The sequence below is a fragment of the Candoia aspera genome, chromosome 6 (genome assembly GCF_035149785.1).
Source record: "Candoia aspera isolate rCanAsp1 chromosome 6, rCanAsp1.hap2, whole genome shotgun sequence".
NCBI lineage: Eukaryota > Metazoa > Chordata > Lepidosauria > Squamata > Boidae > Candoia > Candoia aspera.
Window position 1 is genome coordinate 80,490,697 of NC_086158.1, and position 15,497 is coordinate 80,506,193.

Genomic DNA, 15,497 nt, shown 5'->3' on the forward strand with positions numbered 1-15,497 from the left:
GTGCTAAACTTCGAGACAAACTGTTTTTCTTCTTGCACCTGTTGGCCACGTCTTCTTTGCTGAGGTTTTAGTCCCTGTATAGGAAAAGAGATTCCAGAAGGGAAAGCTTCATGATAAGCTGTAAGTTTTGCTTTTATCTGCCAGGTGGTAATGAAGGTGGTTCAGATATTGCCAGAGGGACACCGAATGAAGAAGGAGGTTGACATGGCATTGGATACTGTGAGTGAAACAATGACGCCTATGCACTATCACCTGAGAGAAATCATCATTAGTACTTATAGACAGGTAAGGTTGACCTTGGAGAGAACAGATACAAGTTACTGGATGTATTTCCTGAATTTTTGCTCACTTCTGGACCAATCTGCTATTAAGACAAATAAGTAGATTTGGATATGATATGGGCTTAGTCAGCCACATAATTGAAATGTCACAGAATGCTGCAGTAGACGGATCAGAAATAAGAGGAGGTTGATTAGTCAGGATGAGGATCATCTATGGAGTGAATACCCTGGGGCCTGAGAGGTACATGAGGACCTCCTTCTAATTTCATGGAAGTGATTTTAGCTGTCCTGTTTCTGGACTTCCTAAACAGAACAAGAGTTGGACTTAATGGCTTAAGTCCATATGATCACTTCCAGCTCTCTTTCTTTGTAAACTTCTCAGGGTTGTGTGTTATCTGGGCTTAGGAAAAAAGGAAAAAGGAAATGTCATTCTGTGTCTGGGGAATAAAAGTCCTATAACTTCCCAAATTAACCCTATTAAACTAATTTGCATGATTTCACATATCATTTTGCATAATTTCTTTTAGCCTTGTTAAACATAGTATGATAGTGATGAAAAAGAGTTACCCAGAGTTTAAAAAATTAAAGTTTTTAATTTTAAAAAATTAAAAGCTTTAATTTTACATTTTCTTAGTTTTCTGTAGGTTGCTGGTGGCCATTCTATTTTTTTTTCTTTTTCAAGTTATTGGAAGATAATTTTGAAAATAGTGCAGTATTGGGTTTGTTCTTGCTATCGTTTCTTTTCTTTGTTTGGAAAAGTTCTTCCTCTTTGCAAGATATGTATCCCCATATGGTTTTCCTTTAAAAATAGAAGGATCTTAAGGCCAGCCAGTTGCTGTCACCTGCTAAGACATGAGGAAATGTACTTACATTCTTAAATTTACTTTAAAGGTGCAAATAATCCATGTTGCCTGTAAATATCCCTTCACTTGCTTAGAAAGACCCAGAAATGGAGCAAAAACTGTGGTCCTGCCAACTCAAGTCCCCTGGAGACTGAACGGGTGTTCTGGGGACTGCAGAAAGGATGCTGATGGCCACTTGTAGACCACGATTTGTACATCTACCACCCCTGGTTTTGCGGTCATATGCTGTTGCTCACTTCATTTTTGTTGTTGCTCAGTTGTGGAGTTGCTTCTGATTCTTCATGACTGAATGGTTTCACCAGGATTGTCCATCAGTAACGATTTCTTTGAGTTCTTAGAAGCTCATACTTGTATGTGATAATTATAGCTCACTGCGTTGTCTTCTGTTGCCCTCTACTCTTGATTGCCTTTGATGTTTCCAAGCGTGAACATCTCTTGCATGATGCTTCCAAAATATGTAAGCTTTAGCCTCATTATTAGGATTTTCAGGGAGCGGTCTGGTTTTATTTCATCTAGTACTGACTGATTTGTTCTTCTTGCAGTCAAAACAATTTTCTCCAGCACCACAATTCAAAGACCTCAGTTTTTCTTTCTTAGCCTCCCTGATGGTCCAGCTTTCACAGCCATATGTTACAGTTGGGAAAACCATATTTCTTGACAATATGTATCTTTGTTAATATGTTTCTGCACTTCAGTTTTTTCTCTAGATCATTTGCAGTTTTTGTCCCAAATAGCCAACAGTTTTTTATTTCATGGCTACAGTCAACATCCCTGTTAATTTTGGGGCCGAGGAAGATAAAATCTGTTACCATTTTAGCTTTCTATCTCTGCAATTGGTTGGTGTTGCCTGTTGACATAATCTTAGTTTTTTAAAGATTGAGCAGCAGAGTAGCTCTTCTTTCACTTTCAACAGGATATTCCTTAAGACTGTCACTTTCAGCCATTGAAATTGTATCATAGCCATAACAGAAGTTGTTGCCTCATATATTTTAGTATGTCAAATGAATAAGGCAGTAGTAATCAAAGTGCTCTCTTTTCCTAGTTTTGAACCATTTGGTTTCTCCATATTCTGTTCTAAGTAATGCTTCCTGGACATGGTAAAAATTCTTCCATAGGGAAATGAGGGGAGTACCACTCATGTCTTTAAGAGCTATCAAAAGCTGTGATATAATCAATAAGGCAAAAATAAAGCTCCTTTTACGATTCCCTTGTCCTTTCCATTATCCAGTGCACGTTAGCAGTATGAACAGGGCGGGGGGGGGGGGGGAGAGGAGAGGCTGGCTCTTCTGACACTGGCTTGTACATCTGGCACTTCTTGTTCCACATACTGTTCAAGCCTGGATTGCAAAATTATTTTATTAGTATATGAGACCAGTACAATTGCTTGGTAGCATAAGCATTCTTTGGTATTGCCCTATTTCAGTATTGGAATATAAATCCGTCTTTTCCAGTCTCTTAGCCACTGCTGGGTTTTCCATACCTGCTTAAACCACAAGTGGCCCTAACTGCACCGTCTTGCAAGGCTTTAAGCAGTATGGCTGGTATTTCTAGCTGCAGTGTTAACTATACTTCTAAAGCCCATTTAACGTTTGGCTCCAGTTCAATGATTAAACCTTCATGTATATCATCAACTTGAGGTTGTTTTTCATACAATTCTTTTATATATTCATGTCATCTCTTCTTTATATCTTCTTTCTCCAGTAGATGTTTACCACCTTTGCCTTTTATTGTGCCCATCTTTGCATAAGTTTCCCCAAGTTTTTTGTAATTTTATTCAGTAAATCTCTTCTCCTTCCCATTTGATCGTTATCTGTCTCTTGTGTTTTCCTTGAACTCAGGTGCTTAGTTGGACATATTTTCCTCTGTCACTCTTGTCTTTTTCTTCAGGTACTTTCAGTGTATAAGTGGAGAACCATTTATATTTCTGTGGCTTTGTCTACATATAGTGTAAAGTGTATGCAGTGTGTGGACAATACCACTAGATGTCAGGTTTGAATGCTAATATTTTCCTTGAGGCTACAAGGACAGGATTTTTGGACAATACATTGAAAACATAATTTTAAATCCAATTGTCACTGTGTCTGAATCTTATATATCCTGGTCAGAAAGGCACAAATAATTTTAATTTTACATGTGACTATACATCCTGTAGGGACGCGGTGGCGCTGCGGGTTAAACCGCTGAGCTGTTGATCGGAAGGTCGGCGGTTCGAAACCGCGCAGCGGGGTGAGCTCCCGTTGTTAATCCCAGCTCCTGCTCACCTAGCAGTTCGAAAACATGCAAATGTGAGTAGATCAATAGGTACCGCTTCGGCGGGAAGGTAACGGCGTTCCGAGTCGTCATGCTGGCCACATGACCCGGAAGTGTCTATGACAACGCCGGCTCCAAGGCTTAGAAACGGAGATGAGCACCGCCCCCTAGAGTCGGACTCGACTGGACTTTACGTCAAGGGAAACCTTTACCTTTACTATACATCCTGTATTATGAAGAATGTATATCTAATATTGTTTGAAATGAGAAAGCTCAGAAAGAACGTCATGTAAGACTTACTAAAAATGGAATCCAGAGATCCTTGTGTTGCACAGTGAAGAAAGCCACCATTTCCTTTGTCCCTTGAAGACTCAGGATAATCTGATACTATTGCTATTTAGTTATTTAAATATATTTGTAGATCACCACAGTCCTTAAAACAAAGTACAAAAGATGAACAACAAAGTACAAAAACAAAACAGAAGAATAAAAAGCAATTGACACAAATCATAAACTAATTCAGTTGGTTCCAAGTGGTTAGATAAATTGGATGGATGGATGGATGGATGGATGGATGGATGGATAGATGGATCTTTTTTCCAGTGACCTTGCATGAACCCTCTTCCACATGATGTTTTGGAAAAAAGAAAGCTGAAATATTCCAAAATAACAAGCGCTCTCCTCATAGGCCTTCACAGGAAATTATCAGGTAGCCTGTGCTTGTTGTTTAGGATTTATGTCACTAAAGTAAATGTAACATTGTTATATCATCCTTGTGTTTGTTGTTTTATGTTTTCATTATCAGCATTCCTAATGATCCCCAATGCTGGCAGTTTCAATACTCCTCTGCTCTGAAAAAAAATAATGCTAATTTCTGTTCAGGAATATCAGAAGAGTATCTCTTCTAGAGTAGTCTGGTAGTTTTGTCATTCTTTGAAAAATGATCAGTGCAAGCAATTAGCATCCAGACATCTGAAAAACAGTAGATTCCCTGAACCTGTTCTGGATTCTCTTTTAACTTTGTCTCTGACTCTAATTTGTGGTTGCTGATACTTACAGCAGGTGTCATAAGACTTTGACAATATATTTGGTAGTGTGGGAAGGTTTCCTTAAAATCCCAAGTTGTACTGATCTCTCTCCCTCGCTCCCTCTCTCTCTCTGTATGTATGTATGCTTACATACACACAGAGTCCTTACTACACTTTTTGAGGTATGTCTCCCAATATATCACTTCAAGATCAAGCATGGCCTTTGGCCCTAAACAGGGTTCCCCATCCTCTGCATCTTCTGTTTTAGGATGTTCAAAGTCCTTCATATACCTCATCATAATAACCCTGAGTATGATGTGGTAAACTATTTTGTGGGTATCCCCATATTGAAGATGGGTGGAAGTGCTAAGATTGAGAGAATGGATACTTGTCTAGGGCTTCCTATTGAATTCATGGCAACAAATCAAATCAAATCAAATCACATCTTTATTACAGTCATAGACCAGCATAAGGAGGGTGGGGTACAGTCAATTAAAAAGCATAGAAAATATATCAGAGTCATATATATATATATATACACACACACACACACACACACACACACACATACATACACACACACACACACACACACACACACACACACGAAAAGCTAGAAGATATAAAAGATATATGTATTGAAACAGAAAGTGTATATAAAAAACAAGAGTTGAAAAGAATCTAAAGAGAAGAGGTAGGAGCATTACATTGGTGTAGGGGAGCATAAAAGGTTAGTATGTGGAAGACTATTGAATTCATGGCAACAATGGGATTTGAACCAGGTGTGTAGTTCAATCCATCTCGTAGTAAATAAGCCACACCAGGGTTCTCATGCCTTTTAATCTGATTCTGTCATACAGAACACTCTTACTGTACCCTGTTACTTGGCTTTCTCTGTGTGAAAAGTGGAAATGATAAACCGTTTTTTTGTGGTTACTTTTAAGATTAGCCTAGGCTACCAGTCTGAAAAAACATAGGATCTTTGGGACTCTATAACTTGGGAAAAAAAGGACAACTGGGTGGGTGGGGGGTATGATTGAGGGGTAGAAAGTTTTGCATGGCGTGGAAAAATTTGGCCTGAGAGAAGGCTTTTTCCTTCTCTCAAACCTCTAGGACCAGAGGTTATCCAATGAGTATGATTGGAAAGAGTTTTCTGTTGAAGGCACTTGTTTCGTAGCATGAGACAAGTTAACACGTGGCATTTATTATCTCATGCTGTAGTGATGGTCACCATCTTGAATGACTTTAAAGGGGGATTAGGACAGATCTTTTAAGGCCTTATTAATCTTGAAGACTCAGTATTACTTCTGAATTGGGGCAGCAGGCCCCCAGATGCCAGTTGTAGGAGATCAGTGTTGGGAAAGGACAATGTCTCCATCTCTTGCTTGCAAGCATCCCAGAGGCATCCCATGAATCTTTGTGAGAAACAAAAATATGGCTTGGCACCAAAGTGGTAAACAGGACTGCCTTTAGCTCACAGAAGAAGCACACCCAACTTGACCAGTGTGCACATGCAGTCAACATCTTTTAATGGTCCTCCAGGTAGATAAGAGGAAGGGGGCAGGGGCTCACAGGGAGCATCTTTTTAGTTACAGCCCTATATTATGAAATAGCCTCCCTCTGGAAATTGGACTGGCATCCTGGAAACTAGAAAGTGAGAGCTTTTCTGGAAGGGTTTTGGGGGATGAAAGCCTTTCTGTGAGCATGCTGGTTGGGGAATTCTGGGAGTTGAAGTCCACACATCTTAAAGTTGCCAAGGTTGAGAAACACTGCTCTAAATAAACATATCAGCACCTTGAAAGTTATCTTCTCTTTTCCCATCCCTTTTTCTTTGTCTGTTAGATACATTTATTTGGGGGCTTGAATTACTAGAATCACATACTGGCCATGTATGATTCTGGCAAGCCAGATAATAAAGCCATGGTGAGGGAATGCAGGGGAATTCATTTGTTTTAATTCATTTGTTTCATCAGTTTGTATAGCTGCCTATCTCACAAAAGTGACTCTAGGTGGTGAATGGAGGGTTAAAACCAGACCAGACCAGAGTACACAATAACAACAGACGGACAATATAATCTTATGTGCAAGGTCTAAAATCATTCAGCATTGTTGGAAGAGCACAATTTTCCTGCTCTCCGAGCTATCCCACCATGCTAAACATGTCATTTACATGAAAGTTTTTAAATGTAATTGTATGTGCAGGGATTCCAGGCTTCATAAGGACACACATTGGAAGGAGAAGGAAAAAAGAACTCTTTCCTTTTCAGCCATGTTTTGAAGAAAACCCCGTTTTTTTCCATGTACATCTTAGAGCCCAACAGGGAGGGATGGGTTAAATCTCTTATCCTCATATGGTACAGCCCTGATGCAAATGCAAACTTTAACCAATTTCAGTTTCAACTGATTACAATCAGATATCTGCCCAAAAGTTTAACCATGTTTGCTATGATTTCTTTTTTTTAAATCCTCATCTTGCATCAAACTATGCATTTAGTGTCATGTCTGCATTAGCCACAGATCTTTGCTGCAGGCGATGGGTTGTAATTTGAGCCAATTCTGTTTATAATTATAATGTATTCAATTATAATGCTGCATATAAAGTATTCAAAACTTTTGAATAAAGGAAGGCCCCCCCCACCCTACCCTAAGTATAGCCACTTTATCATAATTCGGCTTGTGATCCTTTCTGGTTTTTATAAAGGTACATTCCCAGTAAACCTGAACATTTGCACAGACTGTCATAACATGTGAAAGAAAGTATCTAGCCAATCTTATGTGTTGTATTAAATAAGGTCATTGTTGCTTGGCACCCAAGTCCTGCCGAGATTATCTTCTGAGAGACTGCTGGGAGGAAGATGTGCACAGGCAATCTGTTTCCTCAGCTGTCACTGTTTCCAGTTTTCATGGCTTTCATGTAGCAAAGCCAAGAGGAATATTTGCAGCTCAGAGTCATGAGAGAGTTGTGTGGTTAGATTTGCCTGTGTTTGTCAGGAGAAGAGCTGCTTAGACTAGCGGGCTTCCTTGTGCAGTTGGTTGGCCACTCTGAGAACAGACTGGTGGACTAGATGGGCCATCTTATTTTATTCATGCACTTATTTATGTATTAATAGGTACGATTTCCATCACTTGCATGCTACTTTTTTGGATACAGATATTTCCAAGTCAGTTTACAAGTCTTATCTGCAATTAAATTAATCCCCATAGACAACTTTTTAAAACATGATCAGGATCCTTTTCATGGGTCAGGGCATAGTAATACTTGCATATGGAGATGTTGGCAAGGATTACTCATTTTATCTGGATGATTTCTGTTCCTGATGGGAGTTCTGGATGTTTGTTTTTAATCCCTCTAAGTTGAATCCAAAAGTACTTGACTGCAGGCCTCCTTCCGTATCATTAAATGATGCATTTTCTCTCCCAGTGCTATACTTGGGAATCTGTTTATGACTTTTTAATAGCTTTAAATGTTAAAACATGGAAGAATCAGTGAGCTGCAGGAAGGGCTACAAGGATGTTTTTAAAGAATAATCCACAAATTCAGTAAAACTCTCTTTAGAAATCTGTCCCTGCTGTTGAAGTTCTTCAGACTTTTTAATAAAATCTTTTTAAAATGTTATTTTACTGGTTTATGGTCTGAGACCAAACCAACATACTGAACATTAAAACATACACAAAATTAATTATTAATTCTATTTTTTTTAAAAAATCTTCTAGTTTATTTGATTTGAACAGTCCATTTGAATTCAGATTTGATATACTGAAAATAAATAATATTTAAACAAAGTACATGACATCTATATGTGTTTCCAGCCATCTGCGCTGTGTTATTTCAGTCACTCTGGTTTTTCCTTACTTTGATCAAGACTCTGCATTATCTCTTCCCTTTTCTTTTTGTGGATTGCATTTTATGTATTGCTGTTAGATATTTCACCCTTGCAGGTTTCTTTGGGCATCAGCATATTTATTCCAGGGTATGGAGTTTATTCCAGAGTATAGAGACATTGGATTTCTAGACTTCTTTCATCAGATTCCCACTATTCATGGTAAAAATACAGAGTCCTGGAAAGTTTGGGTGAATGATTACATTAGTTGAAATATATGTTTCAAACCTGCGTATCTTGTAGGTAAGATCCACTTGTAAAGTCTAGGGGATAGTTGGGGAAGTTTCTAATGGTGCTTCACATTTCTAGAATTTCTTCCCACATTATTTTAATGTCATCCTATCAGTCCAAACTTTTAAGTGGGCCTTAAAGTCATACTAAGTTTAGATTGCTTTCTTTAAAGGTATTTATAGTAGTGTTGATAGTCTGTTCCAAATTCTTTTCGCTAATTCTGTTCATTACTACATTTGCCTGGTGATTACAGAATGTTTTATAACACTAAAGCTAAAATACATAACCAGGGAAGATTTGACAACAGGATAAAGAACACCCCTGCTCTGATAATTGTTTTACATCTCCTATGTTAAAGTGTTTTTTAAAAATGCTAACTACCTTGTGAGGAATTTAGCCGTCAATGAAGCATGCGTGTGTATACTGTCCTACATTTGTTTCTTCTTAGGAGGAAATTACTACAAGTAATTTAGGTTTGGGGCAAGACTTAATCTTTTCAGATGTTCATATTCCTTGAACTGTGTACTTACCCCAGGGAAATTGATATTTTGACAAAAAAATTGATTCTCTGTGTTCTACCTATAGTCAAAGGACTTCAGCATTGGAGAGATAAATAGCTGGCCCCATCTGCTGAATGGTCTGCAGATCTGATGTTATAAGCACCAAATGAATTACTTAGTGATATAAATTAGCAACGGATGGTTACAATGAAGCATGGCTACCGTTTGTTGAAATCCTTAGGTCAAATTTATATATACATTTCTCTGTGTGAATATATACATCCTGTATGTTTTGTTCTATTTTGTTTTAGATATATTTATCTGTATTTATTTATTTAATTAATTATATATTTTGCTCCATCGAGTCAGTGTTGATTCTTAGCAACCACATAAATAGATTTTCTCCATGACAATTTGACCCTAACCTAGTCTTTCAGGTCTTCCAACAGTGCACTTACTGGCACTAACTTAGTCCATTAAAAAAGGACTTCAGCTTAAAGGGTGACCTAGAATTACTTGAAAGAATGGACTGTAATACCCCTGGTCCAGGACCCACTGGTATCTATGAATATTGGGTGGGTGAAAGGTCTCTAATAATCCAGGTATTTATCTGAGGGTAGCACTAATAAAGCTTTCTAAAACTGGTGCCTTCCAACTTTTTGATGGCCAAATGCTAGACAGTAATGCCTACGAATTCTGAAGACTGTATTCTCAACACATCTGGAGGGCAGCAAATCGTGAAATGCCAACACTGTTTGAAGCTGTGGGGAACAACAAGGATGTTTCAGCTTTGGTTGAATCTCTCTGGTTGATGAGATTCAAGAAGCTATAAAGAGGCTGAGCAAACAGGAGCATTGAACAGAAGTTGGAAGAAACTTCACTGGGTTCCCCAGCAGCTGCTCCAGCTAATAGTTGCTTCAGCTGCCTAGAGTTTTTCAACACACAAAGGATTCTTATCTGGACTGTGCAATTTATGTTAATTATATTCGTGTCTAACAACTGTGCAAGGGAACCAGAGTGGCAAAATGCTTACAGTTCGTGATAGGCTTAGATGAAGAAGTCAATTTATGGTGACTTCTAGGATGTTTCTTTAAGGATGTTTCTTCAAAAAGAAACCCAGTGTCTAAAAAATACGGGGTCTATGCATGCTGTTTTTCAAAGGACATACTGAACTATCCATGCCTGCAACTGATTGTATAATAGCACAGTCCAAACCTTATTGAAAAGATGGCCCATCTTCACTGAGTCAGCACTGTCTTTTCATAGTGTGAATAGCTATAAAAGAGATTGCAAGCCTGTTCTAGGCTCCCCTTTCTGAATTGGGCTTTTAGATCAGAGGAATTCTCTGGTTATAACTTGGGAGGGCTCCATCTTCCCTTGTTGCTAGCCACACATAAATATAGACATAATTAAACAAGAGTTTCTCATTACCATCTGTGAGCAACTCACTGGGAGGAAACCCTAAAACATAATTCATAAATAATGTCATCTGCTTCTTGTCAACTTGGATCTGAATGTTTGCAGTTGTTTAACTTTCCATTCAAAAGAGGGCAAGCTGAACAAAATGACTGAATAATCAATATGTTGTATTTGTATGCTATTTATAATTCACTCACATTTTTTAAGCAGTGGTGCTATGTGTATTCTGTTGAGTTCAGTTACATTCGATGGAACAAAGGCTGAATTAATACTAAATAATCACACTTCAGTCAAATCACAGACAATAATCAGGCTACAAGGGGGCATGTTTCATCAAGCCAGGATCTCATTTTAGGTTTTGATCATTGCTGATTAGGCTGACCATATTTCCTTGAGACAAAAGTGGGACATTGGGATGGCAAAACAGGGTGGGGTTAAGGTTCAGAGGCGACGGTAAGCTGGGAAGGTGCAGGAGGGGGAGGGGCGGCAGTGGTTGGGTCTGGAGAGGCTGGTGCAGGGGTGGCGTTGGGCAGAGAGGTTGCAGGAGGGCTGAGGGCGGCGGCAAGCTGGGACGGGAGGACACGAACGGAGACGGCAGCAGGCTGGAGAAGCGCAGGAGGGCTGAGGGCAGCGGTGAGCTGGGATGAGAGGACACAAACGGAGACGGCAGCAGGCTGGAGAAGCGCAGGAGGGCTGAGGGCAGCGGTGAGCTGGGATGGGAGGACACGAACGGAGACGGCAGCAGGCTGGAGAAGCGCAGGAGGGCTGAGGGCAGCGGTGAGCTGGGATGGGAGGACACGAACGGAGACGGCAGCAGGCTGGAGAAGCGCAGGAGGGCTGAGGGCAGCGGTGAGCTGGGATGAGAGGACACAAACGGAGACGGCAGCAGGCTGGAGAAGCGCAGGAGGGCTGAGGGCAGCGGTGAGCTGGGATGGGAGGACACGAACGGAGACGGCAGCAGGCTGGAGAAGCGCAGGAGGGCTGAGGGCAGCGGTTAGCTGGGGCAGAAGAACAGGAACGGAGGAGTCTAGTGAATGGTTGTCCCTGTTCCTCTCTGGCGCGCCCTTTTATTTTATTTTTCTTCCTGCCATTTTGGCCTGAGAGCCAATCGGCTTCTTTTCTGCTGGGTGCGCTTTTCCGACCGTCTTCCACTGCGCTGATTGGTGGCAGCGACTTTCCCCCTTGCTCACCGCCAATCAGCTGTTCCTGCGGTTCCTGCTCCAGGTTTCCTGCAGATTGAGAACTACTGCCAATGGGTAAGTCAGCCTCCTTTTCGATTTCAATTTCAGTTTTGTCCCGCTTTTCCCAAAAATGGCTCAATTTTTTTAAAAAAACGGGACAAAATTGACATATTAAAACGACGGGACGGTCAGGAAATGTTAAAAAAACTGGGACTGTCCCGTTCAAAACGGTACGTAAGGTCAGCCTATTTCTGATCCAAACCCATAAATCTTAAAAGGATCTTGCAGGTCAGCTCATCAGGTGCTTTGCTCTGGAACTGTCATGGAATGTGAGAATGACCTTGGAAGACAGGGGTAAGAGATGCTGCCTTGGGAACAATTTGATAAAAGAGGGAGGAGTCCGAAACTGAGTAACAGACAGAGAAAGAAACTTAGAAAGGACCCGCCCTAACTGATGGCTCCATTGTTGCTTCTACTTTACCCTGTGCTCCTGTCGGTGACTGTGAGGTTCTCATATAAAAACAATAATTACCCAAAAATGTAAGGGCCTGTAAGCTTGAAGTCTGCCACATCAGCTTTAGATGTCTCTCCACTGAAAACAGGGTCTTTCTAAATATCTCTGTTAAAACTTTTCAGTTCTTTGAACTTAAGGGTCTAAATGTCTGTGGCCAGTGCCTCCTGGTCTGTGAATGTGGGGAGCCCTGCATTGTAGAGAAAAAAGAGCTTGGCAGAATATTTGTCTCAGTTCCAGCATTGCTTCATCATCCATGACAGCCCTTTATTTTTTTCACTTGGGGTGTGTGTGTGTGTGTAAAAGTAAGACATATTTCTGGATCTGAGTCACTGAGTGGACAGTTACTAGAGTGGCCTTGCTTGGATCACCCTTCAGATTGCCTGCTGCGTTCCTAGTCTGTTCAGCACACTTGCCTGTTCCCTTGTCAGCTGCTATGATTGTTCGTACTTAGATTCCAAGTTGCAGTTGATTTTATCTCCAAATTAAACCTTACAATAGATTTTTTCCAAATAAGCCATCCTTTTCTGATTCCCATCCTGCCAGGGTTTTCCCTTCAGTCCCCCTTCAGTCCCCTAACATTGATAGGTGGCTTCATCAGTATATCTGAAGGCAGAAATACTCATATGAAGTCTATCATTGGCAGTTTGACTTTATTTGTTGTTTATTCGTTTAGTCGCTTCCGACTCTTCGTGACTTCATGGACCAGCCCACGCCAGAGCTTCCTGTCGGTCGTCAACACCCCCAGCTCCCCCAGGGACGAGTCCGTCACCTCTAGAATATCATCTTCCAGAGATTCATGCATTCGTTTCATAGGAGAATCAGGCCCTTGCTGAGTGACTCTGGACTGTCACTTCCTCTTAAGTCAGTTTATCTTATGGGGTTGTACCTCTGGAAATAAAATTAGGTTAGACCCTTCCCTATGTGCAGTGGTCCCAGAGAAAAAGTGGGATATAAAGTCAAGGAATACAAGCCACAATTGGAAGTCAACCTGTGCCTTACCCACCAGGCACAATGTGAGAAAGTCACTGCCCGTTCTACAGCTGCAGATGCTTAATACGTTTTTTCTATTATTTTCCTTTTAAAAGGTTTCCCACTGCGATGGGATTAGTAATTTTAACTCCAGCATCAGTTGTAGTCTGGCTTTCGTGTCAAATACACAAGCCATTTGCAAATGGGTGCTGAAAAAAATGGGCTCTCTAAATGCATAATTTTCACGCCTGGTGACAACCAACAATAACATTCCAGAATGTAGTGGAAAATGTCATTTTGTGCCTGTTATTTATATTTCTGAAGATCAGCATGCTAAACACTCTGGCTTGGATTCTGGGATAAATTAGCTTAAGGATGTTCGCAAAAAGAAAGGTTTTTTGTCCTTCCCCCTTCCACCACCTGCTCCATCAATTTCAGAAGATGGCAGGTAACATATAAATGCTGATATTTAGATGCTGCAAGGCAACACCAAAAATGAGTGTGGTGTGGAATGGCATGGCATCCCGTAGCAAACATCTGCATGTCAGATTCCTGTGATGTCAGGGAACAACCATCCAACCCAGTCTTCACCCCAAAGAGGGATTTCAGGTCAGCTACAAACAGATAAAACTATTGATTTGCTAAATGGCATATTTTGATGCTATAAGGAGGTAACAAAAAGGAATGTGCATTCCAATGACTTAAGCAAATGAAACAAACTTCCTTGCAAATGTATGTGGGTTTATTTACTTAATTTAGATAGCCACCCACTTGACATGTGACTCAGAATGGCACATGCGGTAGCAACCAACAAAAGAATAAGGAAAAGAATACAGGTAGCCCTTGGGTTACGACCATTCGTTCAGCAACCGTTCAAAGTTACAACAGCGCTGAATGAATGGTACTTACGAGGGGTCCTTGTGGTTCCGGTGGTTGCAATGTCCCCACAGTCATGTGATTGCAACCCAGGCACTCAGTGCCCCACCCACAATTACAACTTTGCAGTGATCTGTGGTCATGTGATCACAATTTCTGATGTTCCCTGCTGGCTTCCCACAAGCAAAATCAATGGGGAAGCTGGTCAGAAGTCGCAGTCATGTGAGGTCCTCGCTTAATAACCCATGTGGTCCTCGCTTAATGACAGCAACAGGGACAGCCAGAATTGCCATCACTAAGCAACACAGTCACGTGATGCTGCATTTTATGACTGTTTCACTTATCAATGGCAATTTGCCAATTTGTAACAGATAATAAAATAAATGAAAGAAGTAATAAAACATACTGGGACAAAGGCAGCTTAAACAACCAGAAACAATCAAGATGGCTTTAGAAAACCTAGCCTAAGACCTGGCAGAAAAGCTAGGTCTTCAGAGATTTTGGAAGCTAGACAGGGTGATCTCTAAACTGTTACCTCAAGGTGGAATTAGTGAGACATCATGGCCGAGGCCCTGCTTCCCAAATCCCCAGTACAGAATTGTGGATCAAAGGAGTAAACCCCATCTTTGAGCTGCTATCAAATCCCAATTCTTGGCATACTTTAATCTCTTGACAATTTTAATTATTGCCCCTATCACATCCAAGTAGAAATTTTCCATTAAGATGAGGGGCTAATAACAATTTTGGTGATACAGGATTCTCTCAGAGGGTTGGTGTCGAGGTTGTTTAACCAACAGAAAACACCAAGGAAGAAGTTGATGTCCCATTTAATTTACAGTGAAGGCATCAGTGGCATCTTCAGATGTTTGCTGTTAATCGTTACACTGATTTTTTTTTTTTTTGCCATGACTGATCATCTTATCTCACTGTTTGAGGGCAATAAAGTTCATTATTTAAAAAGAAGCGCTAGTTTTTGAAGAGTGGGTGCTTTTATGGAAAAGCAATAGTCCAAAAATAATCCAACTCTAGGCTCAAATAATCCAACCCTCTGAAATAGTACTGGAGTGACCCTTGTTGTCTGGGTCACATTGAAACCTAAACAGAGTATGGGCATTAGTATTTGTTCAGCATCTGGAGTCTGTCTAGCAGTAACTGAATTACTGTCACATACCATATCTTAGCTGACATCATCACATTTTATTATTCCTTTGTTCTTCCTTTTCTCTTTTTCCTAATATCCTGAGTGGGGGAGAATGGTGCCTGACTGAATTGTTCTTTAAGTGTTGAATAAGCTCTAACTCACATTGAAACTTTCAGCAGTATTAGAAGTGAAGTTTAGGTAAAAAATTTATGTTTCATTGGGGAGTTTGTGCTGGCATCGCTATCTAGCTAGTGGGTAAAGCACAAAAAGGGCACGTTCCCTAAAGTACTTTGAGAATGATAGATTGGAGGGCCCCATTGGTAGGGGGAGAAGGAAGGTCCTTACTTGGACTGTGATAGCCTC

General features: G+C 40.5%; 1 protein-coding gene across 3 annotated transcripts in view; it reads left to right on the plus strand.

Moving 5' to 3' along the window:
* The window catches only part of PALD1 (phosphatase domain containing paladin 1), a 117,040-nt gene that overhangs the window by 69,676 nt on the left and 31,867 nt on the right, over positions 1–15,497 (plus strand). For all 3 annotated transcript variants that reach the window (XM_063307513.1, XM_063307515.1, XM_063307514.1), the window contains exon 18: positions 145–285. In XM_063307513.1, the coding sequence (XP_063163583.1) occupies positions 145–285 (141 nt within the window). The remainder of the gene's footprint in view (positions 1–144; positions 286–15,497) is intronic.